General features: G+C 36.6%; 5 protein-coding genes across 10 annotated transcripts; 2 read left to right on the top strand and 3 right to left on the bottom strand.

Moving 5' to 3' along the window:
- Positions 1–2,508: 2,508 nt before the first annotated feature.
- Positions 2,509–3,846, top strand: LOC141685190 (diaboline synthase-like). Its single transcript, XM_074490308.1, has one exon. It carries the CDS (start codon positions 2,509–2,511, stop codon positions 3,844–3,846), a length of 1,338 nt encoding a protein of 445 aa, XP_074346409.1.
- A 1,348-nt stretch (positions 3,847–5,194) lies between these two features.
- On the top strand, positions 5,195–10,548 carry LOC141706876 (cellulose synthase A catalytic subunit 7 [UDP-forming]). 2 transcript variants are annotated; one of them, XM_074509753.1, is made up of 12 exons: positions 5,199–5,438; positions 5,528–5,929; positions 6,045–6,147; positions 6,235–6,364; positions 6,549–6,815; positions 6,919–7,264; positions 7,334–7,597; positions 7,840–8,052; positions 8,216–8,429; positions 8,532–8,728; positions 8,965–9,318; positions 9,708–10,548. In XM_074509753.1, exons 1-12 carry the CDS (start codon positions 5,364–5,366, stop codon positions 10,287–10,289), a joined length of 3,147 nt encoding a protein of 1,048 aa, XP_074365854.1. In that variant the 5' UTR covers positions 5,199–5,363; the 3' UTR covers positions 10,290–10,548. The 2 variants fall into 2 exon arrangements, with proteins under 2 accessions (XP_074365853.1, XP_074365854.1); XM_074509752.1 differs by having other exon boundaries at positions 5,195–5,438; positions 8,216–8,728.
- Positions 7,926–14,979, bottom strand: LOC141706877 (pentatricopeptide repeat-containing protein At4g30700). Of its 2 annotated transcripts, none has more exons than XM_074509755.1 (3): positions 12,590–14,979; positions 10,837–10,903; positions 7,926–8,060 (listed from the first exon to the last, which is right to left on the bottom strand). In XM_074509755.1, the coding sequence occupies exons 1-2, from the start codon at positions 14,921–14,923 to the stop codon at positions 10,856–10,858; spliced, it is 2,382 nt and encodes a 793-aa protein (XP_074365856.1). In that variant the 5' UTR covers positions 14,924–14,979; the 3' UTR covers positions 7,926–8,060; positions 10,837–10,855. The 2 variants fall into 2 exon arrangements, with proteins under 2 accessions (XP_074365856.1, XP_074365857.1); XM_074509756.1 differs by having other exon boundaries at positions 8,006–8,060; positions 12,514–14,979.
- A 564-nt stretch (positions 14,980–15,543) lies between these two features.
- On the bottom strand, positions 15,544–21,745 carry LOC141706874 (AUGMIN subunit 8). 4 transcript variants are annotated; one of them, XM_074509750.1, is made up of 7 exons: positions 21,475–21,745; positions 18,455–19,994; positions 18,063–18,182; positions 17,469–17,585; positions 17,305–17,394; positions 16,118–16,225; positions 15,544–15,874 (listed from the first exon to the last, which is right to left on the bottom strand). In XM_074509750.1, exons 2-7 carry the CDS (start codon positions 19,880–19,882, stop codon positions 15,788–15,790), a joined length of 1,950 nt encoding a protein of 649 aa, XP_074365851.1. In that variant the 5' UTR covers positions 19,883–19,994; positions 21,475–21,745; the 3' UTR covers positions 15,544–15,787. The 4 variants fall into 4 exon arrangements, 3 of the variants coding, with proteins under 3 accessions (XP_074365851.1, XP_074365850.1, XP_074365852.1); XM_074509749.1 differs by lacking the exon at positions 21,475–21,745 and adding an exon at positions 20,093–20,574; XM_074509751.1 differs by lacking the exon at positions 21,475–21,745 and adding an exon at positions 20,167–20,574.
- Positions 21,746–24,946: 3,201 nt separating this feature from the next.
- LOC141706873 (geranylgeranyl diphosphate reductase, chloroplastic-like) lies at positions 24,947–26,777 on the bottom strand. The gene has a single exon (XM_074509748.1). The coding sequence runs from the start codon at positions 26,595–26,597 to the stop codon at positions 25,239–25,241; it is 1,359 nt and encodes a 452-aa protein (XP_074365849.1). The 5' UTR covers positions 26,598–26,777; the 3' UTR covers positions 24,947–25,238.
- Positions 26,778–26,815: the final 38 nt, after the last annotated feature.

Here is a 26,815-nt window from a genome sequence, read left to right as displayed (position 1 = left end):
TCATAATTGTTCTCCAGTTAGCACTCCTATTGATCCTAGTCTTAATCTAGTTTCTAGTAAAGGAGTTGTAGTATCTCAACTTGAATTCTCAAGAGCGATTGGTAGTCTCATGTATGCCATGATAAGCACTAGGTCAGATATAGCCTATGTTGTTGGTAAGCTTAGTAGGCTTACTAGCAAACCGAGTTCACATCATTGGAAAGCTTTAAGTCGAGTGTTCAAGTACTTAAAAGGAACCATGGACTATGGTTTGACTTATACTGGATTTCCTTCAGTTCTTGAAGGTCATTCGGATGCAAGTTGGATTTGTGATAAAGAAGATCATTCTTTCACGAGTGGTTGGGTATTCCTTCTTGGGGGATGTGTTATTTCTTGGGCATCAAAAAAAACAGAGTTGCATTACTAACTCAACAATGGAATCTGAGTTTGTAGCATTATCAGCTGCTGGTAAAGAAGCTGAATGGCTAAGAAATCTGATTTATGAAATTCCATTGTGGCCTAAACCGATATCTCCCATATCTATCAGATGTGATAGTGAGTCTGCCTTGGCTAATGCTTATAGAGAAGTGTACAAAGGCAAGTCTAGACACTTAGGTGTTAGACACAGCATGATTCGAGAGCTTATCATGCATGGTGTTATATCAGTGGAGTTTATAAGAACTCTACATAATTTAGCCGATCATTTGACCAAAGGGTTGAGAAGAGATCTTGTGTACAAATCGGCTGCAGGGGTGGGATTAAAGTCCATCTAAAATTTCTCATGTTGAGATACCCAATTCCCATCTAATATGACATTAGATGTTGAATTCAAGGCGGAAAAGCTTAACATCTAGAGATTGGAACACATTAATAGTATCATCCCAAGGTATGTGTTCAGACCTGCAAGTTGAGGAGGTTGAAGTTTATTTTCTTAATAGTTCTTTTGAAAAATTGCATATGCAGGTGCAAGAATAAAAGAGCTACCTATGTGAGCATGAAGTTTAGCCGCTTCAAGAAGTTAGGACTTGACTTTATTATGCTTATGAAGGATTAGGACACAAGGCTAGTAAAAGATAGTGTCAAGTGAGAACATTTGAGAATGTAAATTTATGTGTATATTATCTTCATGTATTCATTATGAATAACAGAGGTTCAATCAGTTGTGATACCTTGATATTCGAATATCTGGGATGTGTAATATACTAATATGAAATTCAATCGTCATGATATTTCATTTATGCATAAATTTGGTGTTTGTTGTGATTTTATTTAGTTAATCATGGATTACGCTAAATGGGGGAGGATTGTTAGATATTTTAGTGTAATTGGATTAACTAGTTGACCAATGTGATTGTAATATTTCATCAAACAAGTCGGGAGAGTGCGGAGTGCATGCTTGTTTGAGTTTATTATGATTTTCGGTATTGGAGGGGGTTGGTATTAATGTGAAAAGACATGTATTTTAGACACAACCGCATAACTTAAAGGACGTGTCTTAGGACATGTCTTTTAGACATGTATGGATGTGTCTTAGGACATGTCTTTTGGACATGTATAGACGTGTCTTAGGAAATGTCTTTTGGACACCTATCTAATACTTACAACAGATTGTTTGTCAAGACTTCAAAATAATCCAAGTTATCCTCAACTTCTCTACAACAGACACTATATTGAAAGTAAGTGTAAAGTACAATCATCATTCTGTAATTTACGGTTTAAATATATTAGTTAACGGCTGATACTTATAAGCAGTGTGATCACGGAGAGATTTGTTAATCAGCGCCTAGTATTAGAAATCAGTCTAAGAAACTAACCTGACAAAAAAATATCTAGGAAACTCTGAAAATCTTACACAATGATGATTTAAAATGTAGCCACAATATTGAAAGTAAGTGTAAAGTACAATCATCATTTTGTAATTTACGCTTTAAATATATTAGTTAACGGCTGATACTTAATGGTAGTTGACGGAAGCCATTTTTTGAAAAATAAAATAAAAAGTTGGCTATTGTTTTGAGAATTTGAAAATTAGGCCATTATTTTAAAAAAATCGGTGTAAATTATAGCCACTATTGTGTAATTAGGGGGAGATACTCTATCATAATACGCCAGGCCTTTTGCAGCGTAATTGTCTGCAAAAACCTTTCCTGCCATAACCTGTACATAAAATTTTATCCGTGTTAAAGGCTAATGGCAATTACCCTTATTTTCCTGCTCCATAACCTTGTTATGGTTCCCATACTAGCTATGATATATACAATATTGTAAACAGTTGTGGAGGTAGCTAGTTATTGAGAATGGCTCAGTAATAGCAGCATGGCATCGTTTAATGGTTATGGGATTTATGATTGAATACATAAACCATGAGTATGGTCTATGAGCTTCAAGTTCTATACCAACTTGCATTATGGCTTCATATATTAATAAGACTAGCTAGCCGATTTAACCAAGAAGTTCTGTCTTCCTATAAATTGGACACTTAAAGAGCATTGATCCATAGTTTCAAAGAAAAAAGATTTACCATCTATGATGAAGAGCAGAGTTGCCTTACACTCAGCCACCAGGCAGTTTCGTCCGATATTAACTGCAATCTCACAGACAACCGTTAGACCTGCACTCGCAACCCCTCATGCTCTGAAAACATATAATCTTTCTCCAATAGATGTATATACTCCTAATACTTATACTCCTCTCGTGCTCTTCTTCCCCTCCTCATCAGCCTCTCATCGCGTTCTTGTAAACAAAACGAATCACATTGAGCGTTTAAAACATTCACTGGCTCAATCTCTGACCACATACTATCCGTTTGCAGGAAGAATGTCTAGTTCTGGATCTCGTATCTGTTGCAATGACCACGGTGTGCAATTTTTGGAAGCCCAAGTGAACTGCAGCATGTCTGAGATAATTGAAAATCGAGTTAAATATAACAACAAAGATGATAGCTTTGGCTTCCTCTTTCCACCAGGTACAGTCTGGGATGAACTGAACAACAATTCTAGCCCTTTAATGGTTATTCAGCTCAATCATTTCGACTGTGGTGGAATTGCAATGGCTGTTAGCATGACCCATAAGATCACAGATGGCTATGGTATATGCACTTTCCTCGAACACTGGGCAGCTGTGTCAAGTCAATCAGGAAAACAAGTTCAGCCTTATTTTCTTTCTTGGCAATCCAATGATTTGCCTGAAAATATTCCTCCTCCACCAAAAACAAAGAATGTCACCAGGAGGTTTGAGTTCAAAAACTCGAGCCTAACAAGCATGAGGGCCAAGATTGCTAAGCAGGGACAATTGGAGAATCCCACAAGAGTTGAACTTTTAACAGCACTCCTCTACAGAGCATCAATAGCAGCAGCTTCTGACTGTGATTCGACATTTACTCCCTCAATCTTGATACATTTAGCAAATGTGCGGTCACAATTAATGATCCCCATGACTGCTGTAGGGAATCATTACTGGAGATATATGGTTGAAGTGAAGAACGAGAGTGAGGCAAGTTTGAGTTTGCTGATGACACAAATAAGGAGGGGAAAGATGGAGCTAAGGGCGACGGAAGCTAGTAAAATGAACAATGCAGAAAATTTGATAGCACCTGCATATGAATACACTAAAAAAGGTTACAAGCTATACATATGTAGCAGCTTGTGCAATTTTCCATTTCACAAAGTGGATTTTGGATGGGGAAAGCCAAGTAAAGTGTGCATTGCTGAAGGAGCGTGTGCTAATCACCTAATCTTCACCGATACAGCAGATGGTATTGAAGCAATGGTCTGTCTGGAGGAAGATCAGATGTTAAGTTTCGAAAATAATGAAGAAATCCTTGCTGCTGCATATATTACTGATACTAATACTGCAACTGGTGTCTAGGCATATTCTAGTCTCGTAGGCGGTTCTAGTCTCGTGTTACTTGTGAATTTAGTGATTCTTGTCAATAAATCTATCATTCGAAAATAATGACCCTAATAGATTCTCTTGACAAGCTGCACCAGAATGATACTTGAGACGTTTTAGATGAAATAACAGGGACAAGGAATAAGCAAGTCTTTACAGCTTTACTTGCTGGTGAGAGGTTGCTAATCTCTTGAGACTTGAGAGTGAACTGCCAGCTTATCAACAACCAAAGAAAGAGCTATGTGATTTTCTACTGGTGTTTTAAACGTAACGTTAGGATGAAATTTTCTGATATTACAGTTATTATAATATTAAACTATTATTAATAAAGTTATATAATTCAACCAAATTTATATAGTATTGTCATTACAAAACAAGTAATTTCATGTTGGGCAATTAATATCGGCACATTTCAATTAAATCTCGTTTTTAACAATTTTTTCGTAAAACTAACCGTATAGATAACATATGGAAATATTATGTCAAAATAAGTAGATATACAAAATTTTAAAATTTCCACTGAGAATCTTGTTATTTCTAACATTGTATTTAATATATCATCTATAATATGAATGTGACATGCCTAGATTTTGTATGTTATTTCCGAAATATGAATTATACAAAATGGTACGAATTTCAAGAAAATTAATCTATACAAATTATAGAGAACAAGATTGTTGTGGCTTACAAATTATACAACAAAATTGATCAGAACCCTTACAACAAATTTGGTCAGAACTCTCACGTTATTTGTGAAATCGCTTCGTGTAGCCTACAAGTTACAACTAGCCAAAAATGTCAAACAACACTTGACATGGAAGCCAGAATACTAGAAGTTTAACACCACCAAACTCTAATGTTTCAAAAATCAAAATAAACATCCAATAAGAAAATACTATTGTATTGTCATTTTATCATAACATCCTTCAATAAACTATTTTGCAAGTTTGATCACTACTGTACAGTGATATCCGTATTTTCTCAAAAAAAATGGATACTGAACACAGATGGTAAATAATTTTCTAAAAAATGAGCGTGTTTACTTTTTAATTCGAAATTGAGTTTTAGAGTGAGGGGCAGTGCTTAAATATAAAATAAGATCCAGGTTCGTTTTTAAGATTTTAGATGAGATATTTATTTAATAAATCGAAGGTTTTTCGGCTAATAATAAACAGAACTCTTATATATAATATAATTTCAGTGTTTAGGGGACGGGACATGTTAGTTGGAAAAGGATAGAAATAGTAGTTGAAACAGAAGGACGAAGCTTAACTTCAAGGCAATGGAGACTCCACAACTAATTACAACAACAACGCACCTGTTACATTATTCTGGCGATGATGAGTCCACACAAAGCAATCAGTTTAGTAGCATGCACCTGCATTTCTTTTACCCCGCTTTCATACTTTCATTTATAAAGAAGCCTCCGCGAGCTTACATTTTCACAACACTCCTTGCATTTGTCTATCAAGCTACTCTGAACAAGGGCCTCCATGGAAGCCAGTGCCGGACTCGTTGCAGGGTCTCATAATCGTAATGAACTCGTCGTCATTCATGGTCACGAAGAGGTTTGTCATCAGACGTAGTTGTGTATATATGTTTTGTTTATTTGGTTCTTGATTGACTTCTAAATATGTGCTTGTGTTGTATGTTGCAGCCTAAGGCTTTGAAGGATCTGAATGGCCAAGATTGTGAGATATGCGGAGATGAAATTGGTGTGACCGTGGATGGGGACTTATTCGTGGCATGCAATGAGTGTGGTTTTCCGGTTTGCAGGACTTGTTATGAATATGAGAGGCGAGAAGGGACTCAAGTATGTCCTCAGTGCAAGACTAGATACAAGCGTCTTAAAGGGAGCCCCAGGGTGGAGGGAGATGAAGATGAAGAAGACGTGGATGACATTGAACATGAATTCAACATCGAAAATGAACAGAATAAGAACAAAAATATAGCAGAAGCTTTGCTTCATGGGAAGATGAGTTATGGAAGAGGACTCGAAGATGAGGATGACAATATTAATGCTCAGTACCCTCCGGTCATAGCTGGTCGATCACGCCAGGTTTGTCACAATTGTGTTTGTGCATGCGTGCGTGTGTGTGTGTTCGTCCTTGTCTTTCGATTTAATTGTTACTTCCGATATTGATTCCAAAATTGTAAATATTGCATGCATGCAGGTGAGTGGTGAGTTTCCAATATCAAGCCAGGCATATGGAGATCAGACTTTACCTTCTACTCTTCATAAACGAGTGCATCCATATGATCCAGTTTCGGAACCAGGTCAGTAAGTTTTGAATAGGTTCCTTATTTACTGACATTATATAACAGTTAATGAGCTGATAATCCATCTGATCACTAAACCTACAGGAAGTGCAAGATGGGATGAGAAGAAAGAGAATGGAGGGTGGAAAGACAGAATGGATGATTGGAAAATGCAGCAGCATGGCAATCTCGGGCCACACGAAGCAGATGACTCTGCTGACGCTGACATGGCCATGTATGTAGATGTGTAAATTCTTTTAGCAAGAGTAGATATAATCATTCCAATATATTTACCAGAAAACAGAAGAACAATTTAAACTAGAAAATATTAAATTCAAGCGACATAGTTAGCAAAAAAGAATAGTAAAACATTTAAGTGACATACGTACAGTGTGTTAATATGTGGATGCATACTACAGGTTGGATGAAGCCAGGCAGCCACTCTCAAGGAAAGTTCCGATTGCATCTAGCAAGATCAACCCTTACAGGATGGTGATAGTGACCCGACTTGTTGTTCTAGCTGTTTTCCTCCGTTATAGAATCCTTCATCCAGTGAATGATGCATTTGGACTCTGGCTGACATCAGTCATATGTGAGATCTGGTTTGCAGTCTCGTGGATTCTTGATCAGTTCCCCAAGTGGTTTCCCATTGATCGTGAAACTTATCTGGACCGTCTTTCTCTAAGGTGCATACACTATAATTCAGAAACATCGGTAAAAGTAATTTTCTGGATGCATATCTGAACTCAATCAAGCAATTATAACAAAATTGATAAACTTGTGATGCAGGTATGAGAGGGAAGGTGAACCAAATTTGCTATGTCCAGTAGATATCTTTGTCAGTACTGTGGATCCCTTGAAGGAACCTCCACTTGTTACAGCCAACACAGTTCTATCAATTTTGGCAATGGACTACCCAGTTAACAAAATCTCATGTTACATATCTGATGATGGTGCTTCAATGCTTACCTTCGAAGCACTATCAGAAACGGCAGAATTTGCTCGAAAGTGGGTTCCTTTCTGCAAGAAATTTTCCATAGAGCCTCGAGCACCGGAGATGTACTTCTCACTAAAAATCGATTATCTCAAGGACAAGGTCCAGCCAACATTTGTGAAGGAACGTAGAGCTATGAAGGTTTGACTCTGATTCTTAAAATGTCAATTTTTCTTTCAGTTGGAACTTACTCGGTGGTATTTTTGGCAGCGAGAATATGAAGAATTTAAGATTCGAATTAATGCACAAGTAGCAAAAGCTCTGAAAGCTCCTGCAGAGGGGTGGATCATGAAAGATGGAACGCCTTGGCCAGGAAACAATACAAAGGATCATCCAGGCATGATTCAAGTATTTTTAGGCCAGAGTGGCGGCCCTGATGCAGAAGGAAACGAGCTTCCTCGCCTTGTTTACGTTTCTCGTGAAAAGAGGCCTGGGTTCCAACATCACAAGAAAGCCGGTGCCATGAATGCACTGGTAAGAATCCATGTATAATATATTATTTAGTCTGCAGATGTTACCTTCTCCGGATTTTTCTTATATGTCCATTTGCATCAGCAAGTCTCACACCGGGAGACTTTTTCATGTATCTAGATACTTTTGGATGTGCCGCAGACTATCTAACATGAGCTATTCATGACTGTTCAGTTCCCGTCACATTAAAGCAATCACCTTTCCCAATTCTGATCCAGCCTCACATGTTTGTTTGATCTCTACAGGTACGTGTATCTGCAGTCCTTACAAATGCTCCCTTCATGCTTAACTTGGATTGCGATCATTACCTGAACAACAGCAAGGCTGTTCGAGAGGCAATGTGTTTCTTGATGGATCCACAAATTGGCAGAAAGGTTTGCTATGTCCAATTTCCCCAAAGATTTGATGGGATAGACAGGAGCGATAGATATGCAAACAGAAACACAGTCTTCTTTGATGTAAGTTCCTGCAAATACATTAAACAATAATTAATATACCAAGAACATGTTTCCTGCCCTTGTGACCATTCTTCCAAAATTGACACAAGAAAGTATAAAGAACTTGGTACATCGCATTTATCATAAATGTGCAGCTTTACTAATATGTTATCACCTTTGGTAGATTAACATGAAAGGTCTAGACGGAATACAAGGCCCAGTATATGTCGGAACAGGATGTGTCTTCAGGAGACAAGCTTTATATGGTTATTCACCTCCAAAGGGCCCTAAACGCCCAAAGATGGTTAGCTGTGATTGTTGTCCATGCTTTGGACGTCGCAGAAAGCTTGATAAATATTCAAAAGATGGTGTGAATGGGGATGGTGCAAACATTCAAGGTCTTTTTCAGTGTTTTATATCACAACTAGCTTTTAATGTTAGCCTCTCTTGTAACATAGTATCCCTCAATTACATAAGGGTTTATATTTGTTCTGCAACAGGATTTAATGATGATAAGGAGCTCCTGATGTCTGAAATGAACTTTGAAAAGAAATTTGGGAAATCAGCAATATTTGTAACTTCGACTTTGATGGTCGAAGGTGGTGTTCCACCTTCTTCTAGCCCCGCAGCCCTGCTAAAAGAAGCCATTCATGTGATCAGCTGTGGCTATGAAGATAAAACTGAATGGGGTTTGGAGGTAAATACTACCCCTCTTAAAAAAAAGGCCTTTTAAAATGAAAAGAGGGACAAACACGCTGAAGTCCATGCTTGTCCATGCTTGTAATATGCACTGCACAGTCTTGAATAGATACATAATGCAAAATTATAGTTCAATAACAAGGAAGCTTGACATTATTCACTCGTGTGTTAGATATGCAATAATAATTTAATAAGCATGCTTATATGTATTAATAAACACTCCTCACCATGCAGTTGGGTTGGATCTACGGCTCAATTACTGAGGATATTCTAACTGGTTTCAAGATGCATTGCCGTGGGTGGAGGTCCATCTATTGTATGCCAAAAAGGCCAGCATTTAAAGGATCTGCTCCTATTAACTTGTCTGATCGTCTTAACCAGGTGCTACGTTGGGCTCTAGGGTCTGTTGAGATCTTTTTTAGTCGACATAGCCCTCTATGGTATGGTTACAAAGGTGGAAACCTTAAATGGCTAGAGAGGTTTGCTTATGTCAACACAACTGTCTATCCGTTCACCTCCATACCTCTGCTTGCCTACTGTACCCTCCCTGCTATCTGCCTGCTCACAGGAAAATTCATTATGCCAGAGGTGAGATTTAAAGTTGCTTCACAGTTCACACTAACACTAAATGCATGCATGACTGGAATAGAACAATTTTCTTTGATTAAGGAGCCAAGACATCTTTTATGCTATGTTTGAGAAAATGGTACTGTCAACAAAACAATATGTTTGATAACTAGCACTTGCACGGTTACTCCTAAAGATCATGTTGACTCGTGCACAACATATTTTAGTTTGTCTACAGAAACAAGTGTTTGTAGAAATTTCGAAGGAAAGTGATCTCATTTTTCTCGAAAAATAACTGCACGACTTCAACCTACAAACATTTATGTCAGATACACGTTACTTGTCATACCAACATCAAGAATATTTCTTGCTTTTTATTGTACTTGCTCATCCTCTTGATCTTGATCCAGATAAGCACTCTTGCAAGTCTATTTTTCATAGCTCTGTTTCTCTCAATCTTCACGACTGGAATCCTTGAGCTAAGGTGGAGTGGAGTGAGCATTGAGGAGTGGTGGAGGAATGAACAGTTTTGGGTAATAGGTGGCGTGTCTGCACATCTCTTTGCTGTTGTACAGGGGCTTCTGAAGATACTGGCAGGAATTGATACCAACTTCACTGTTACATCAAAAGCATCTGACGATGAGGATTTTGGGGAGCTATACGCTTTCAAATGGACTACCCTACTTATCCCTCCAACCACTCTTCTAATCATCAACCTTGTTGGGGTTGTAGCTGGAATCTCTGATGCCATAAACAATGGATCCCAGTCATGGGGTCCTTTGTTTGGAAAGCTCTTCTTTGCCTTTTGGGTGATTGTACATCTCTACCCGTTCCTAAAAGGTCTCATGGGTAAACAGAACAGGACACCTACAATTGTCATTATATGGTCTGTGCTATTAGCTTCTATTTTCTCATTGCTTTGGGTCCGTATTGATCCATTTGTGTTAAAGACCAAGGGACCTGATGTTAAGCAATGTGGAATCAATTGCTGATTTATTGGATTTTGTCCTCTTTGAAGATCATGGAATCATTAAAAACAGAGCTGCAGAAGGAATAAATCTTAACTGAAATGTAATGTTTTGATAGATGATTTTTTTGTCAGTTTTGTATGTGAAACATAGGAAAGTTACATTGAGAAATTTGTGAGAGTAACTCTACATGGTATGCAAATTTATTAAACTCTTTGTCTATGGTCCTGCAATTAGTCCCTGGACTATTGGATTATTACTTCTATCATTTTTAATGTTTTTAGCTCATTGCTCACAATATCCTAAAGAATTCAGCAAGCTCACATTCTCTAAGAAGAACAACAATCAGGCAGGGAATCAGAACTATAATTCTCAGTATTTTACACGAAAAAGCAGGCACATGAAGAAAACGTTAGAAAAAGCAGGCACACTAAGAAAACGTTTAAACGTAAACAGACAAGGCCACTACAATAACAAATGATAAACACATGCATAACAAATTCAAAACATGGTAACACTACTGAGTTATTAAGGGTGACAAAAGGGATTGTAAGAATTTAAAACGACATACCTTTCAAATCCCAACTGCACTAAAGGTCTCCTCTACTGCACCAATAGTTTATCCACGAGATGACTGCCTTTGAAACACAAATCAGTGAAGGTAATGTTACAATAGAAAGAATGAACAAAGAAAAAGAAAGACGGTTTCAAACAAATTTAACAATTTTTACATCATCAAAAGTTGAAGAATATAAATTTTCTTCGCTTTGCCTTCAAAAATTACCTACAGTCAAATTTCAAAAGTGCAAGCTATTCACTGTTCTATGAAGTTTAGTTTGTTCAAAACAAATTTTCGCAAAATTGATACATGCATATATGATAAAGGATATATCCTTTTAGGTATGCTTACATTTTATAATCCAGCAGATAGATATATAATATAACTTACAGCAACATTCTAGTATGTAATAGACCTTGTCAGAGAACTCAAAATATATAATTATTTAAAAATATGTTGCAAAAGAGCTCAGCTACCCGACATAAATTTGCAAAACAGATAGATCTGCATGATGATTCTCGATAAATATGAAATCATACACTAAAGTACATAAACAACTGAACAAGCAAACAAGATCAAAGAAATATAAAAAGCAAATGTTATCAAACAGCTGAACAATCTCAAACAACAGCTAAATTTAATTTTCCATGAAAAAAATTTCCCTGATAAAAAATACATCAAGGATCTGGCCTTTAGTACTGAATATTGATCCGGATATTAGTACTGAATACTTATCTTTGTTACCACAACTCAACTTTACAACACCTGCTATTTCAAATTGAGTGGGTAGGGACAAAATGAACCCAATTGAAGCTAAAAGTAGAACTAAAAGGGGAATAAAATTAATATTTTGGCAAGTGCTGGCTTCTTTTTTACAAGTAAACCATTGTAAGTTCCCAGGTAGCGACCAGAAATTCCGTCTCATTCTATATATATATATATATATATATATTAACACATGACATGCGTGTTTGTACAGATGATATGTCCCAATTAAATTCTCCACGAACAGAAAACTATACAAGGACTCAAGGAGCAAACAGCATATGAATCAGTAAATGAAAAAATGCAGCAGTAGACTGCAGAAGAACAAAAACATCATTTAAAAACGATGAAACCCATTCACATCCGCACATCAATTACTCACTCAGTGACCTAGGACTCTAAAACATAAATTTTGCAATTTACATGTAAAACTATAAAAAATAAAAAAACGATATATTGCAACACTTCGTAGTTTGTAATGTTAAATAATAAGTACATGTAGGCACAGTATTCCAAAGATGTTGAATTTTTATTAAAGACAACTGTATATTACACAATAGTCGATTGAAGTGATAGAGCTACCAACGTCTATTGCAGACAGCAGAGAAATGTCCAAATTAATTTTATTTGACATGTTATTTACCTAAGAATGTAAGTTTCACAACTAAACAAATGTATGCTTCCCAGTTGGGGATTCTTTACCCGGAAAGGAAGGAAAGATAAATATACTCTAGAATCATTATCCAGAAACTTTAACACAAGTCTACTTTTGGAAAATTTTATGATCATGGATAAGTTGATGCCTAAAACCTAGCAGAAGATATTCACAAACTAATTCACGTCGTCTCTTTTTTTTGCTAATTATATCATGAAGTATACTCTCAAAATTAAAAAAGAATAAGATTGAAAATAACCATCATGTACCCTAAGCAGATCCCAAGATGCATCCTTTCCCTAACATAAGAAACATGAATCACCAATAGTCTCCACAAGAACATACCCCGTCTCTGAAATGATGAAACCTATTGGCATCCCTCACAACAATAACTCTATTGGTGATCTTGGATGCAAATTTCGTAAAATTGTGGCAGTCTAAACAAACCCGAAGATTTTTGAATATTCTTATCTCTGTTCCTGGTTCAGAAGATATAAGTCCAAAAGCAATAGCCAGTTTTTCACTATGAACATTCACCATTTGCTCCTTCTCTTCTTCTTCAACATCATGAAATGCTGTCACAGTCTCTGTCTGATATCCAGCATTCCTCATCTTACCCATCAATTTTTCAAGCATTGCATAGATTGATTCTGCTTGTGGGTGAGATTGGTCACTAGATGTGAAAACATGCGGTACCCTACCAACCTCAATTAGAGTGCACCCTGGAGTTTTCGCAAGATTTCTTTTCTTGACTGCTCGTCGAACTAAGGCAGCCTGAGGATAGTTCTGTTCAGCTGAATAGATGTTAGAGAGTAGGACACGGTAGCCAACACTATCAGGATCTAACTCAAACAACTTATCAGAAGCCAACCGTGCAAGCTCTGTGTTTTTGTGAATCATGCAAGCACCAAGCAGTGCACCCCAGACAGGAGCACCTGCATCATAAGGCATAGTCTTTATGAATTCCAAAGCCTTTTCTAGCTTACCTGCACGACCAAGCAGGTCTACCATGCAAGCATAATGCTCGGCCAAAGGCTCAAAGCCATGATCATGAACCATTTCATGAAAAATCTCCTCTCCGTCACTCACCAAGCCTGCATGGCTGCATGCATATAAGACAGAAAGAAAGGTGACCCCAGTTGGGGTAGCTCCAGAGGCCACCATTTCTCGAAAGAGTTTCAGAGCTTTGTACCCATGCCCATGGAGGCCATATGCCGAGATCATGGCATTCCAAGTCACTGCATTCTTACTCGGCATCATGTCAATTACCCGCTGAGCATCTTCAAGACTTCCACACTTTGCATACATATCAGCTAATGCAGTTGATACATAAATATTGGACTCAAAATTCTCTTTGTTTATTAATTCATGGACCCATTTTCCAAGACTTAAAGCACCATGTTGAGCACAAGCCGAAAGTATACTTGTAAAAGTTACAGGATTTGGGGAGATTCCAAGTGATTGCATTTCACGGAAAAGAGAGATTGCCATATCCGTTATGCCATTCTGAGCATAACCTGATATCATAGCATTCCAAGATTCTAAGCTTTTAACTGGGGACTCATCAAAAAGCTTTCTTGCACATTCAATCTCATTTAGGCGGGTGTAAACAGTATTTAGAGCAGTCGAAACTGAAGAATTTGTAACCAATCCACATTTATAACTAAAACCATGTATCGACCACGTAAGATCCAGATGACCAAAGGGATGATATACAGGTATCAAACCAACTATCGTACTTGAATTAACCTTCTCCCCTGACAAAACCAATCCACTGAAAAGAGACACCGCAGATGCAATCTCACCATTGCTACAAAATCCAGAAATCATAGCATTATACGACACCAAATCTGGCTGCTCAATCTGATCAAACAACAATTTCACAGGCAACATCTCTCTACACTTCGCATACAAAGAAATCAAACCCGTAACAACATAATCATGACAATCCAAACCATTCTTAATCGAAAGCCCCTGAACCATCATCCCAACTCCCAACTCCTGTAACTCAGCAGCACCCGAAAGAACCACAGACAACGTAGTCGAATCAACCAAACTCCCCTTCCTAACCATATCACCAAACACCCTAATCCCCTCCTCCAAAAACCCCTTCCTCACCAACCCCGAAATCATCGTATTCCACAAAACCGTATCCGGGTCAGGAATCCCATCAAACACCTTACAAGCATACCCCACATTCCCAAAATTCAAGTACATTCCAACCAAACAAGACCCAACAAACAAATCCCTCACAACCCCATCAACAATTCCCTGCCCATGAATCAAAATCCCAACTTTTTCGCAAGAAAATTGCGAAGAAGCCGAGACGGTAAACGCATAAGTATACTCATCAGGCCTAAGACCACCTTTTCTTCTAACATCTAAATACAAAGAAACACATTTTTGAGGTAATTTATTATCACAAAAGCCCTTAATTAGTACATTATACATAAAAAGATCAGGTTTTTTTAATGTAGAACAGAGCAAACTAGCTTTAAGCACAGCATTGAAGTCACAGAGCTTCTGGGTGAGTTTAGTTACAATGATCAAGTCATTGTGAAGTGAGTTGTGTATAATTTGAGCGTGTGTTTGGTTGAGTTGAGACAAGTTTAAAGATTGGTTGAGTTTGTTTAGTAAATGTTTGCGTGTTGCAGAGGTGTTAAGTGCCCTGTTGATCATTAGTTTGTGTTGGTTAGTGTCTCATGTTTTGGCGGAAGCAGAACTTGTTTGAAACTTCGAATACTAGTTTCAATTACCCAAAATCAGAAGATGTTTTTCGTATTTAAATAGTCGGGATTATAAATAATATATTTATATTAGAAGTTCGAATGTTGAAATGAAAATACTTTTTCTTATTTAAAAAAAGTATTTTTTTTTTAATTTAAGTAGTCGGGATTATAAATTGAATTCGTACTGCGATCTTGTGCATCACGGTATACGAATATTTATCGAATTTAAGATTAATTTGTTGATACAAGATTTAGTTTTGCCTTATTAAAAATAATAATCTTTCATATGATGATAGTAGTTTTTAAAATTGACAAACTATTGAAAGTAAAATATTATGAATACAAAATTAATTGTCAAAGTTATTGCAAAATATTACGTGTCATAATTAAATTTGCCAAGTGAAAATAAACTCTGTGTGTTAACACCAATGACATCAATTAAATTATTTCATATTATCATATCAGCGATTTCACATCATTTTATAACAATTTTTTGTAATTTTTATTTTGTCTCTAACATAGCTCCTATTGAAAATGCAATGACATTGACATGTGTATTATGATGCACAATTACTCTATATTTCTTTTCATTGATAACTCAAAAGAATTACAGGATGAGCCAGAGGCTCTTGCCAAGGAACGATGAAGGAATAACACAGATAAAGTTACAAACTTTCCGGCCCGGAAAATTAAATATATTATCGATATTTACTAATTCACAGTGGCCTTTTTGGCTAGTAGGCATGTCATCTTGGTGTTTTGTTGGAGAGGTGTATGTAATATTGTTAGTGTCTGGACAGAAACTGGTAGTGTTTTAGTAGTCATCGTATGTCAGATGTTCATCACCAAACCGGTGTTGTTTTAGCTGTACGAGATGCGTCCGAAGACTGTTTTCTTCCACCTATCAATTACCAGAAGCACATTTCTTTAGCAATGACAAAGAATTCAAGAATCTCGACAGATTATCTAATACGTTGGACATCTTAAATAGAAGAGCAGTAATGATATCATCCGCTTCAGGCTGAGCCATAAAATGTTTCAGACTTTCTATCGTATAAAAGGTTAGAGACGACTAACTATGAAGCTGTGCGATGGCAATTACATTCATCATTCATTATTTTTGTGCCTTTTGAATTGCACATACCTGCATAGCCGTTGTAGTTGCCAATAAAGCCTCACATTCATCAAGCATGGCTCTTTCCTGTGCTGCTACATCAGCAAGTTCGGAAACCAGAGAATTCCTCCCTTCAACCTGCAAGTCCATGACAAGAAAAAAGAGAAGACCATCTTTAGCAACTCGAGTGAGAATGCTGGATTGCCTCATTCAGATGCATCTGGTATATCCTAATTTTTTTACTCATAGTAGGACTGCAATTAGACTATTGATATGCATAACAAAAAAAACTTCATAAGCCAAACAAAAAGCATTCGTAGAAACCAAGTTTAACCCTCCTTAGAATACTGATCTGATAATATTCTATCAATAACACTCTTGCAAAAAATGATTGCAAAATGAATTAAAACCTTTTAAAGCTAAAAGTAAACCAGAAAATATAAATTTATTACCCAAAAGTTAAGAATTATTGTTATAGTTTGCACTTTTCCAGAGGGAGCATCAGGTCGGTGTCTGGCAAATTAGAGAATGAAGTAACAGTGTAACACTACCTAATACTAACGCTCCTCCCAATAGCAACTAGTGATTTTCAAGATCCGACGACTAAAACAACACAAGGGAATGGATTTATCATTCTCGCTCAACATTAAATTAATACCGAGTCAACAATTATCAGGCTATGTAAGAAGCTCGTAAAATTTGGTACAGACTAGCATAGTAGGGTAAGCAGTAATCTCTCCTGATCGTGTGCTTATAAGTCAAGATTTTATGGCTTTCAAAATGCTCAAAAGCCTTCCTAAAATTGTATACCTTTTCTTAGCAGTGTTAAAATAGTCAATCTTACATCATTCTGAAGTTGCAGCTTCTGACAAAAACTAAAATTTCATGTGGTGAAGTAATAAGTGCATACATTAATAAAATTTACTTGAAAAAGCTAAAAAATTTCTACATCGGCTAGTACAAATACCCGGCTAATATTCCTACAGACCACAATTTCCTACATATATATAGTGCCATTATGATGAGTTAACCTAGATCAGATATAAATAAAACATAAAAGATGACTAATTGCAGCTGAGCGTGGGCTGATGCCTGCAAAAGCACTACATCTAAATATTCAAACCATAGAGACTAAACACCAAATTTCACATTTAACTTCATATAGCACATATTTTTCAGATCCACACAAACACGATAAGAAAAGTATCGAATTTTACCCTTGAAAGTACTGAACATATGGAATTTCCAGTCGTCTGCATGACTTCAATGGCTGAGCATAGAGCTGCCTTCACAGTATCAAAATTTGCCTGTAAATAGCGAGTCTAATTAATAGCCTGTATTTCCCTGAATGATTTCACAGAAATTTAGTAAAATGACATACCCTTGCTCCTTCAGTGACCGGAAGACGTAGAGTGCTTGCTTGTAAGTCTTTGATAGCACCAGATAAGGCACAAGAATGTTCTTTTTCAATTATAGGCCATCGGTCAAGATATGCCACCTAAAAACAAATAAACAAAACAAAAACCCAAATGAAACCAGAGAATTACAAGCATTAATGCTAGAAACAAGAAAAAAAACGATATGAAGTAAGCTACACATCACAAAGTAGTACTATGAACAATTTACATATTCATAGAGTATAGTTCCAATTACGTTAGAGTAACAGAAACTAGAAGAACAATGATCAAAAGCTTCTGACATTTTCCAGACAACTGTAAGGTTATGCTAACTTTCCTAGTTCATTATGCTAAAATACCACCTTTCGGTTAATACGGGTCTAAATACTATTTTATATAACTAAAACATGTCCTGGTCAGAATAGGAGTAATCAGCTGAATATGGATAGGTCCTAATACTTCTATTGAAATTTTAAATAATTTAGAACATGCCTAACACTCTGAAATCCAGGAATGTCAGTTAAGAGGTACAAAAATTTGTTTAACCATTATATTGCAGTTCTGAGAAAATGCATTACTTGTTCTTGTAAAATTGAGTCCAGCTTTAGCTTCAGCCTCAAATCTTGGAGCTCGATCCTCTTCTTAGCAACTGAATCCCACAGTTCAGAAGTAGTTCTCCATACATTGTGCAATGCTTTCTGCAGATCAATAATAAAACGGTTATGAAAAACAATGATAGTTCAATTCATGAAAGGATCCTGGACTGGAGTACAACAGAATTTGAAGTGATAACATATCTATACAAAAGAAGTAGCAGTTATAATGCAGCGACACAAATATTATTACACGCTGGTAAGTACGAAACAGAACAAAATATGATATTGCTACGCATGCATTGGCAGCTAAGAATTAGAACGATTATATACAGAACCAAACAGAATATGGTATTCCTATAAGATATAAGCCAAACCTCAGATGTCACTTTCTGAGAATATAGAGCAGCACCTGCTTGGGCATTGACATATTGCCATTGCAACTGCTTATTATACAGTACTCGTAATTGATGAACATTATCAATTTGGCTTGCAACCTTCTTTCCCTTTTTCAAATCCGCAATATAACTTAGTACAGATGTTGAACTGCTAGATTGCCTTGATGGACTGGATGGTCTGGTCCGAGACGGACTTGCTCCTCTGGATGGAGAAGGACTTACTCCCCTAGATGGAGATGGACTTACTCCCCTAGACGGAGACGGACTAACTCCTCTAGATGGTACTGGACTGACTCCTCTAGATGGAGCTGGACTAACCCCTCTAGATGAATTAGGAGTGAAGGTCTTTGTTCGAGATGGACTGAGACCTCTTGTACAAGAGGTCGATGACATGTTGGTCCTATTTGGTGATGCAGGGCGTGCCGCTGAAGTGGGCAAAGACTGAGTCCGGCCAGAGGGAGTAACTAATTTGGTTCTTTCTGATGATCTCATTGAAACAACATTGGGTACCTTAGGTGCATTATCTTCAGCAGAGCACGGCTCCAGCTCTATCTTTGCACTTCCATCAGATGATATTAGCCTCATTGCATCGCCAGGAGAATTTTGTAAAGGTTTGCTCAAAACAGTAGGTAGGGACATTCTCCTCATAGAAGATACTGCCAATCCTGGTGGTATTGAAGATTTAGTTGTTCTATCACCAATATCAGTCTGTTTTGTTGAAGCAGTGGACGATACTTTTCCACCTGTTGTGCTAGGCCATCGATGCTGATCACCTGGTCGACCATGTAAACTATCAAGTGGTCTAGAATTTTCTGATTGATCATTAGAATTCCTTCCTTTGAGAGGGCTTCTCTTTCTCTCTGGTGTAGACTTCCGTGAGACAGGTGCTGTCATAGACTGTTTATGTGCTACATTAGATGATGGTCTTAAAGTGCGGTCTGACAGGGTATGAGGAGCTGGTTTTTCTCTCTTACTAACAGGTAGAGAAAAGGAGTCTGACTGGAAAGAAACACTGAGACTTCGCATCGTTGAAGGCCATAAAGCCTCTGGCAACCTATGATTCATTAACTTTTTGGATGCCAATTGTATAACTGCTGTTGTATCATTGGCTGGTGTGGATGGACTTGGTGGTGATGGTGGTGTTGCAGGCCGCCTCCTTTCCGCTGATATAGCCCTCTTTGGGGCAGACACTGATGACACCACACTTGTTCTTGTAGTACTCGGTGAAGGACAGCGCCTAGGACCAGAACCTGCAGATGGACTAGGCGACCTGTACCTAGAAGGAACTTCTCGTGTCCTGGACCGCCGCGTGGTTTCATTGTTCCTTTCTGCCACACCTGCCTGTGATCTCAAGTTCTCAGTTGTAGAATGCCTCTGTGATCCTCGATCTCGCTCACATGCATCCATCCAAATTCTCTCAACTAAACCACAATGTTATCGAATTCCATACATTCGATGCCTTCTCATTGCTCCCCACATTCAACAATTACAATTGTCCATTACTTTCTCCCCTATAAATCTGCCACAAAATTTACAACCAAAAGTAAGAACTACAGAGAGGAAAAAGCAAAAAGGCCCATGCGGAATAAGAAAAGCAAAAAGAAACTAAAAGCATACATCTTTACAGATCCAAAATAGCACAATTCAACAGCCAATGCACACAGATTCTTTCAAATACAATGATAACTCACATAGTCACATTCAAACATATCAGATTAAGACCAATGGCAGACAATAGTCACAATATATTGAAGAAAAAAAGTCTAAAGCTTGAAGCTACATAGAGTATCCTTGTGGTCAGGGCACTAACAAACTACTAACAATGTATATTTAGTTGTTTACTTATAAATGAACAATGACCACTAGAAATGCCAATAATGCTTAAGGGTACTTGTACAAAGTGAAAAAAGATGAAAATCAAAATAGGGTGAGTCCCCCCCTCCCACAAAATCAAGAAATGGGGGATTTTGGAAGATAAGACAGAAGGAAGTGCTTAAGATAAGAGGGTACTGTCACTCCAGTTTTGTAACTAATTTTATTTATATGGTCACTACACTTTTGTCACTCTCACGGGAGTGCCATGGTCGGCTGGACTATAAACATACATACATACAATCTCTCTCTCTCTCTCTCTCTCTCTCTCTCTCATACAATCTCTCTCTTTCTCTCTCTCCCTCTCTCATACAATCTCTCTCTCTCTCTCTCTCCCTCTCTCATATACTCTCTCTCTCTCTCTCTCACACACACACACACAAACAATTACCTCTTCTTCTTCCTCTGCTGAACTCTACAAAACAGAACAAGGATCGCTTAAATGACCCACATTCAAAAGATTCAAATTTCAGTTAAATTACAGTTCCCAACCATGCAGTACAAGCTAAACTGATAAAATATTACATCATCATGAATTAGCTTAACCTGTGACTTGTTAATAAATTTATAATCCCATGAAGAAGATTTCAAACAAAAAACTATGTTTAAAATACAAATTCACAGACATGAACATGGAGACCACGTGTAGAGAGAGATCATTGTCTCCATCCTCATTAATACAAATTGCATTTTACAATAACCTAAATACATTAAAAAACAAAAAATTATGAACAAAATAATATAAATATTTATATTCTGTCCCTAATCTCAATGACAAATCAAGAATCAATCTAAAATCAAGAATCAATCTATCACCCAGATACAGAAGCTTCACATATTATTCATAATTGAGGTATTAAAAAATTTTAATTTGAAATTCAATTAATGCAACACTCGCATCAAAACCTGGAAACAATTAAAGAAACCTTCAAACTTTAAAATTTAAAGTTGCATTTTTTTTACATCAAGGGTAAAAAAAAATAAACCCTAGCAAGCACACCAACCTCACAATATATAACTAAATCTTTAAATACAGAAACGTCAAGATCAATTAATATAATTAATACACATCCACATTTGCATACAAAAAAACCAACAAAATATTAAACAAGAATTAATTATCTAACCTGAAATAATAAATGAAGGTTGACGATGATCCTGTACAATTTTTTCCGGTGAAAAATATGACCCTCAAAAATCTTGATCAAGACTGTAAAAGAAGAACATGTAACGTTCTTTTATATATATTTTTGTAACAACGTAAAATTTGTGTGTGTGTGTGTGAAATTATGCATGTAGAAGTGTGTGTAAAAATGGTGGGAGGAGAGAATGGATAGAGGGGGAGGAGGGGGGAAGGTTGCAGTTGAGGTACGTTGAGAACTGGACGTTGTTTTCGCGCCACCTACTACTAATACTAATTATTAATTATTGTACTACTAGCTTCTTTGATTATTATTAATTTTCCCGAAAGAAATAACCGCTTTAAGCTTCTTTTGTTGGTTGGTAACAACCATTTTCTACGTATATTTTTGGGATGCACGTCCGTGATGTTGTCCTTAGGGTTGTGTTTGAGGTTAAAAGATTTTCTTATATAATAGTAGGCCTATTTTTGTAAATACAGGAGGTTGACTTTAAATTACAAAATTACCCATTAAAAATTGTACTCAAAATTCTTATAAATTTATGCTAGATCCTGAAAAGCGAGATGAGATAACTCAAATGATTAAGGGTTTATCTCTTGTCATTCTGTAATCTGAGTTCGATTCTCGCTCACCCAAAAAATATGCTAGATCCCTGAATACAACCTCAGATCCAGTTTTCTCTACATTTTTTTGTCACATAAGTTTATGTTTGAGCCTATCTTAATATCGATATTTCCGTTCCTAATGATAATATTTGTTTAATGATAATATTGGTTTAACATTTTGTCAAAAAATATTGCTTTACCATAAAGAAAGTATTTTATTATGTTTTTTCTTAATTAACAATAACAATTATACCATTTCAAACATATACACCAAATAAAAGTGGGGCACCGAACTGAAAAAATAGAGTAAATTCGGGTTCATGTCAACTTTACAGTGTAAAGTATCAGAAAAATATAAAATAATTTGGGGATCAATTTTTTTAATATTCTTTCGTTCCATCTCACCTAATTGTTAACATTTAAGTTGGGTATAGAGAAATTAAAAAAATATATAAATATGAGAGAAAAAGTAAGTAATTTGTTGAGGTGAAAAGTAAGTAAATTAGGGGAATGTATTATTTTAAAAAATGTTTGAAAAGAAAAGTGTTATACCGTGAAGCCCTTAGACACAATTTTGGTACCTATATACTCCTTCGCTACCTGTAGGTTTTTAATATTTAAAATGAAAAGTTTGACACTTATATTAAGGCCTGTTTGGTATTACTGTTACAAACAGTTACAACAGTTTTTGCTGAAAAATTGTCAGAAATGTATTTGATAAATTCTAAAAGTTGTTTTTGAAAAAGTGTTTTTGGTCTAAAACTATCATTGGCAAAAAAATGTCCCTCATGCTTTTGGAAAAGGATATTTTTAGCTTTTACAAGAAGTAGTTATTATTTTCACTATCAAACCATCTCAAAAACATTATTTTTATATATTATATTTCGAAATATGCATAAATTAAAAAAAAATTACCAAATATTCATCTAATTTTTCTGACAACATTTTTTTCACCAGCACTTTTTCTCAACAGCGCTCCTAAATGAAGCCTAAGGCTCTTATTTAATATAGTTTCATGACTTATTTTTAAGATTTTATTTTTTTAAATAAAAAATTGAAAATTTATTTTTTTTCCAATTAAAAAAGTTTCTAAAATAATTTATGTAATTATAGTAGATAAAAGTCTTAAAATGCGTCACAAACGCTATATTTCAAATATTAAGAATTTAATAAGATGGATGGAGTATTAACTTACATTCGTGTCGGAAATTGTTTCACATTATTTGGGGATGACAAGTTACTGATATGAGATTTTCTGTAATAAGCCTAAAAATAAAACTGTGAGTGAACATATCATACTAATCTTGAGTTAGGGTTTGCTTTAACAAATCCAATAAGTGATATGAGAGGTACAGTTTCATAATAATTTCAGACGGACTCCAAGAGAGATTTAGGAAGTGGCAGATAAGCTAATTTCATGATGATTGAAGGAGGAGGCTAACAGATTTTCTATTATGGACCTAGGGAGAGGCAAATAGTTAGATAGACTTTCAATATAAGTGGGGAGCAGATCACACAATCAGGTAACAGATTCAACAGATGTCAAGTCCAATACGTGAAGGGTAGAATCTTGGGAATTGAGATTTGTCCCACATCATTTATGAAGGGGCAAATTACTAATATAAGCTTTAAGCGACCGATTACTTTTAAATATTGAACCCTTTTGAAATATGCCCAAAAATAAAATTGTACAACTAGTTAGCCCAATAATAATCACCATTAACAAATGAATAATGAGGAGAAAAGACAAGGGGGCAAGAGAAACAAAGAACAACCATGTATGTTGTACAATGAAAGCGTGTTTGGGAGAGCAACATAACCCACATAAGCATCTAAGAAAAAAGGAGCAGTGGGACAATAGAAAATCAAGTAGAACATGCAACATCAAATCACTCTTAAACTTTTTATAAAGCATCTCTCACTTTCTTCTTCGTCGTGGCGGAGCCTAGCCTTGCCTAGCTAAAACACACTTTTCACATATACCCCCTCTTTTGCCTCTTACCTTGGAGTTTATTATTGGATTACAAGTTACTTCTGATTACAATTCATAAGTACGATTTCTTTTTTATTTTATTCTAGAGTTGCATGTAAAATGTTCGCATTCGTGTTTAATATAAATTACGAAAAAGCTAGGATGATTGCTCAGTTTTTGTACACACATTATTTGCATCCATGATCGACATCAAAAATACAAATAAAATGAGAGATTGGTCAATTTTTTGTTTTCAGTTGCATGGTTTTCTTGCAACAATGATAACGACTTAACGACAGATATCAAATTATCATTTGATTTGTAATAATATTTAGTGTAGCTCATTAATCATTGTAATTGACGTTTCCAGATTCAATCAAAAGAAATTTATGCATTTTCAAAAATATGTTTAATTTTTTTATTCCAAAGTGTTCCGTCATGACCCACTACATAAATCTGTCCATACATTCACCTGAAATTGAATCTAGATTTTTGAATGCTAAACCCCTAAAGTCGTAGTCTCAACCAGTTGAGTTATTCAACGTGGGTACGTTATTGTTTTCTTCATCCGATTTGAATTAAATTATTATAAAAAAATTATGCTAATTTTGTTTTGCTCTAAACATTTTCAACTCAGTTGTAAACTTGTAAGGTCCTGACAACATCTAGAAATATCTGTAAAATTATTATAAATGATGAATAGAGAATGAATTTAGTGCCGGACCATTTTGTCTAGTGAGAAGTTATATTAGACACTAGTATATGATTGATATTATGGTTGGCTGGGGAAAAGGCTAGAATGAGGCATGTAGTTGAATTATTACCCATTTTCCTTAAGTTCAGGTGGTCCAAACTTGGTCATCATTTGTATTCACAATTTTTAAAAAAGAAAGTCCGTTCACTTGAGACTACTATTAGTGGTTCCATATGGGCCTCATCATTATGGTTGGGACCATTGTGCTGTCAGAAACTCAAGCCTCAAGGCCCTCAACACTATTTCTTAACTTTACACTCCTACATTTCAAAGCATGACAATAATGAGTTATGATCGAAGACTGTGTTTGACGCGATAGTCAAGTGTGTTCCCGTGATCAAACTCGACGATCAAGTGTTATTAACGGTAGGTTACGGCTTCAAATCTCCGGGAGTACAAACATTTTACAACAAGAAGATTAAAAAGTTGAGGCTAACTTAGCAAGGTCAAGACCCTGCATTTGAGTACCTACAATCTTACACCTTATCAAACTCCCAATTGTATTGCTAAGCATCTTAACATCTTCCCATCTATTCCCATTTGCCAATGTCTTGTACAAATAGCTCTCAAATGTCATTCTTTGCACATACTCATCTCCACACAATTCAACCAATGCTTCTCTTGCTGCATTACTTCCATAAAACACTTTCTGCAACAAATCTAGAAACCTGAATGTCAATATGTACTTCCCATCCCATTCCTTCAAGTACTCCCTCTTCAAATCTTCTTCTCCTATCATTCTTTCACCCCCTTCCGAAGCTCGTACTATCCCTTCCCCGCACATTCTCCCACTTTTCGCTGCAAAATAGATCCCTTCTCCCGAGCATTTCGTCACGTACCCTGCTGCATCTCCCACCAATGCTACCCGGCCTCGTACCCTTATTGGCCTAGGGTGCTCAGGTATCGGATGAGCTTCCACTTTAATTACTTCACCGCCCTGAATCTTCGGGGTTACCCTGCTTCTAATACCATTTTGAAACAATTTTATGTTCTGTTTCGAACACACTGTCCCTGTTCCAACCGCTACATGGTCACATTTAGGAAACACCCAACCATAAAAATCAGGGGAAACATCACTCCCCACATACATTTCCGCGAGATTTTCATAATACTTCATTTTATGATCAGGCAACCTGATCCGTTCCTGGAACGCAATCGCACAAGCATAATCCCCTGCATCAATACATTTCGCTACTTTACTATTAGCACCATCAGCACCTATCACAACATCCACCGCCAGTGACTTCCGTGCATTATCCGCAATATAATTAACTACATACGGCTCATTTGACGTTCTCGGAACTTCAAGATTCGTGACAAGCGCTTTGACTATGGTAGCACCCTTAGATTCAGCGCGTGTTCGGAGATACGAATCAAGAACTTCACGTCTAAGCATAGAAATGAACTCATGGGGCTTAAGTGTTTTACCAAAATCAACTGTGAGATTACTTGGTGAGATTATCTTCATGTGAGTAACTTTCCGGTCAACGAGTTCGATAGGAATATCGAACTCGTGGAGCATGCAAAGTGGAATGGCGCCGCCGCATGGCTTGGCGCCAGACGGGCTTCTTTCAAACAGGAAAGTCTCGATGCCGCCGCTAGCAAGAGACTCAGCGGCAGAGGATCCAGCAGGGCCGCCTCCAATGACAGCAGCACGTAGTTTCCTGCCAGAAATGTTGTAGGATGCATGCGTAATGAATCGGCTTCTTCTCGGCTTAATGTGAGAGTGTGTGAAAGGTAGTGAGTGGAGTAAGTAGGTCTGAGTAGAGGCCGCCATTGTTGAGTTGTGATGATATTTGTGTTTTGTATAGATAAACTAATAATGTGATGAACAGCATCAGGTCAATCAGTGTGGTTTGCTAGGTTTAACTAGTGGATTCATCTGCAGATGGCATTATAAAATTATTACAATGCAGTATATAATATTATCAGTCCCTGTTTATGTCTTTACCTGACTTGGCTTGGGCACACCGCCCAAAACCTGATTCAAAAGAA

This window comes from Apium graveolens, chromosome 2, assembly GCF_009905375.1.
Source record: "Apium graveolens cultivar Ventura chromosome 2, ASM990537v1, whole genome shotgun sequence".
NCBI classification, from domain to species: Eukaryota; Viridiplantae; Streptophyta; class Magnoliopsida; order Apiales; family Apiaceae; genus Apium; species Apium graveolens.
Note: the sequence above shows the minus strand (reverse complement) of the source record. Positions and strands in the feature narration are given on the sequence as shown.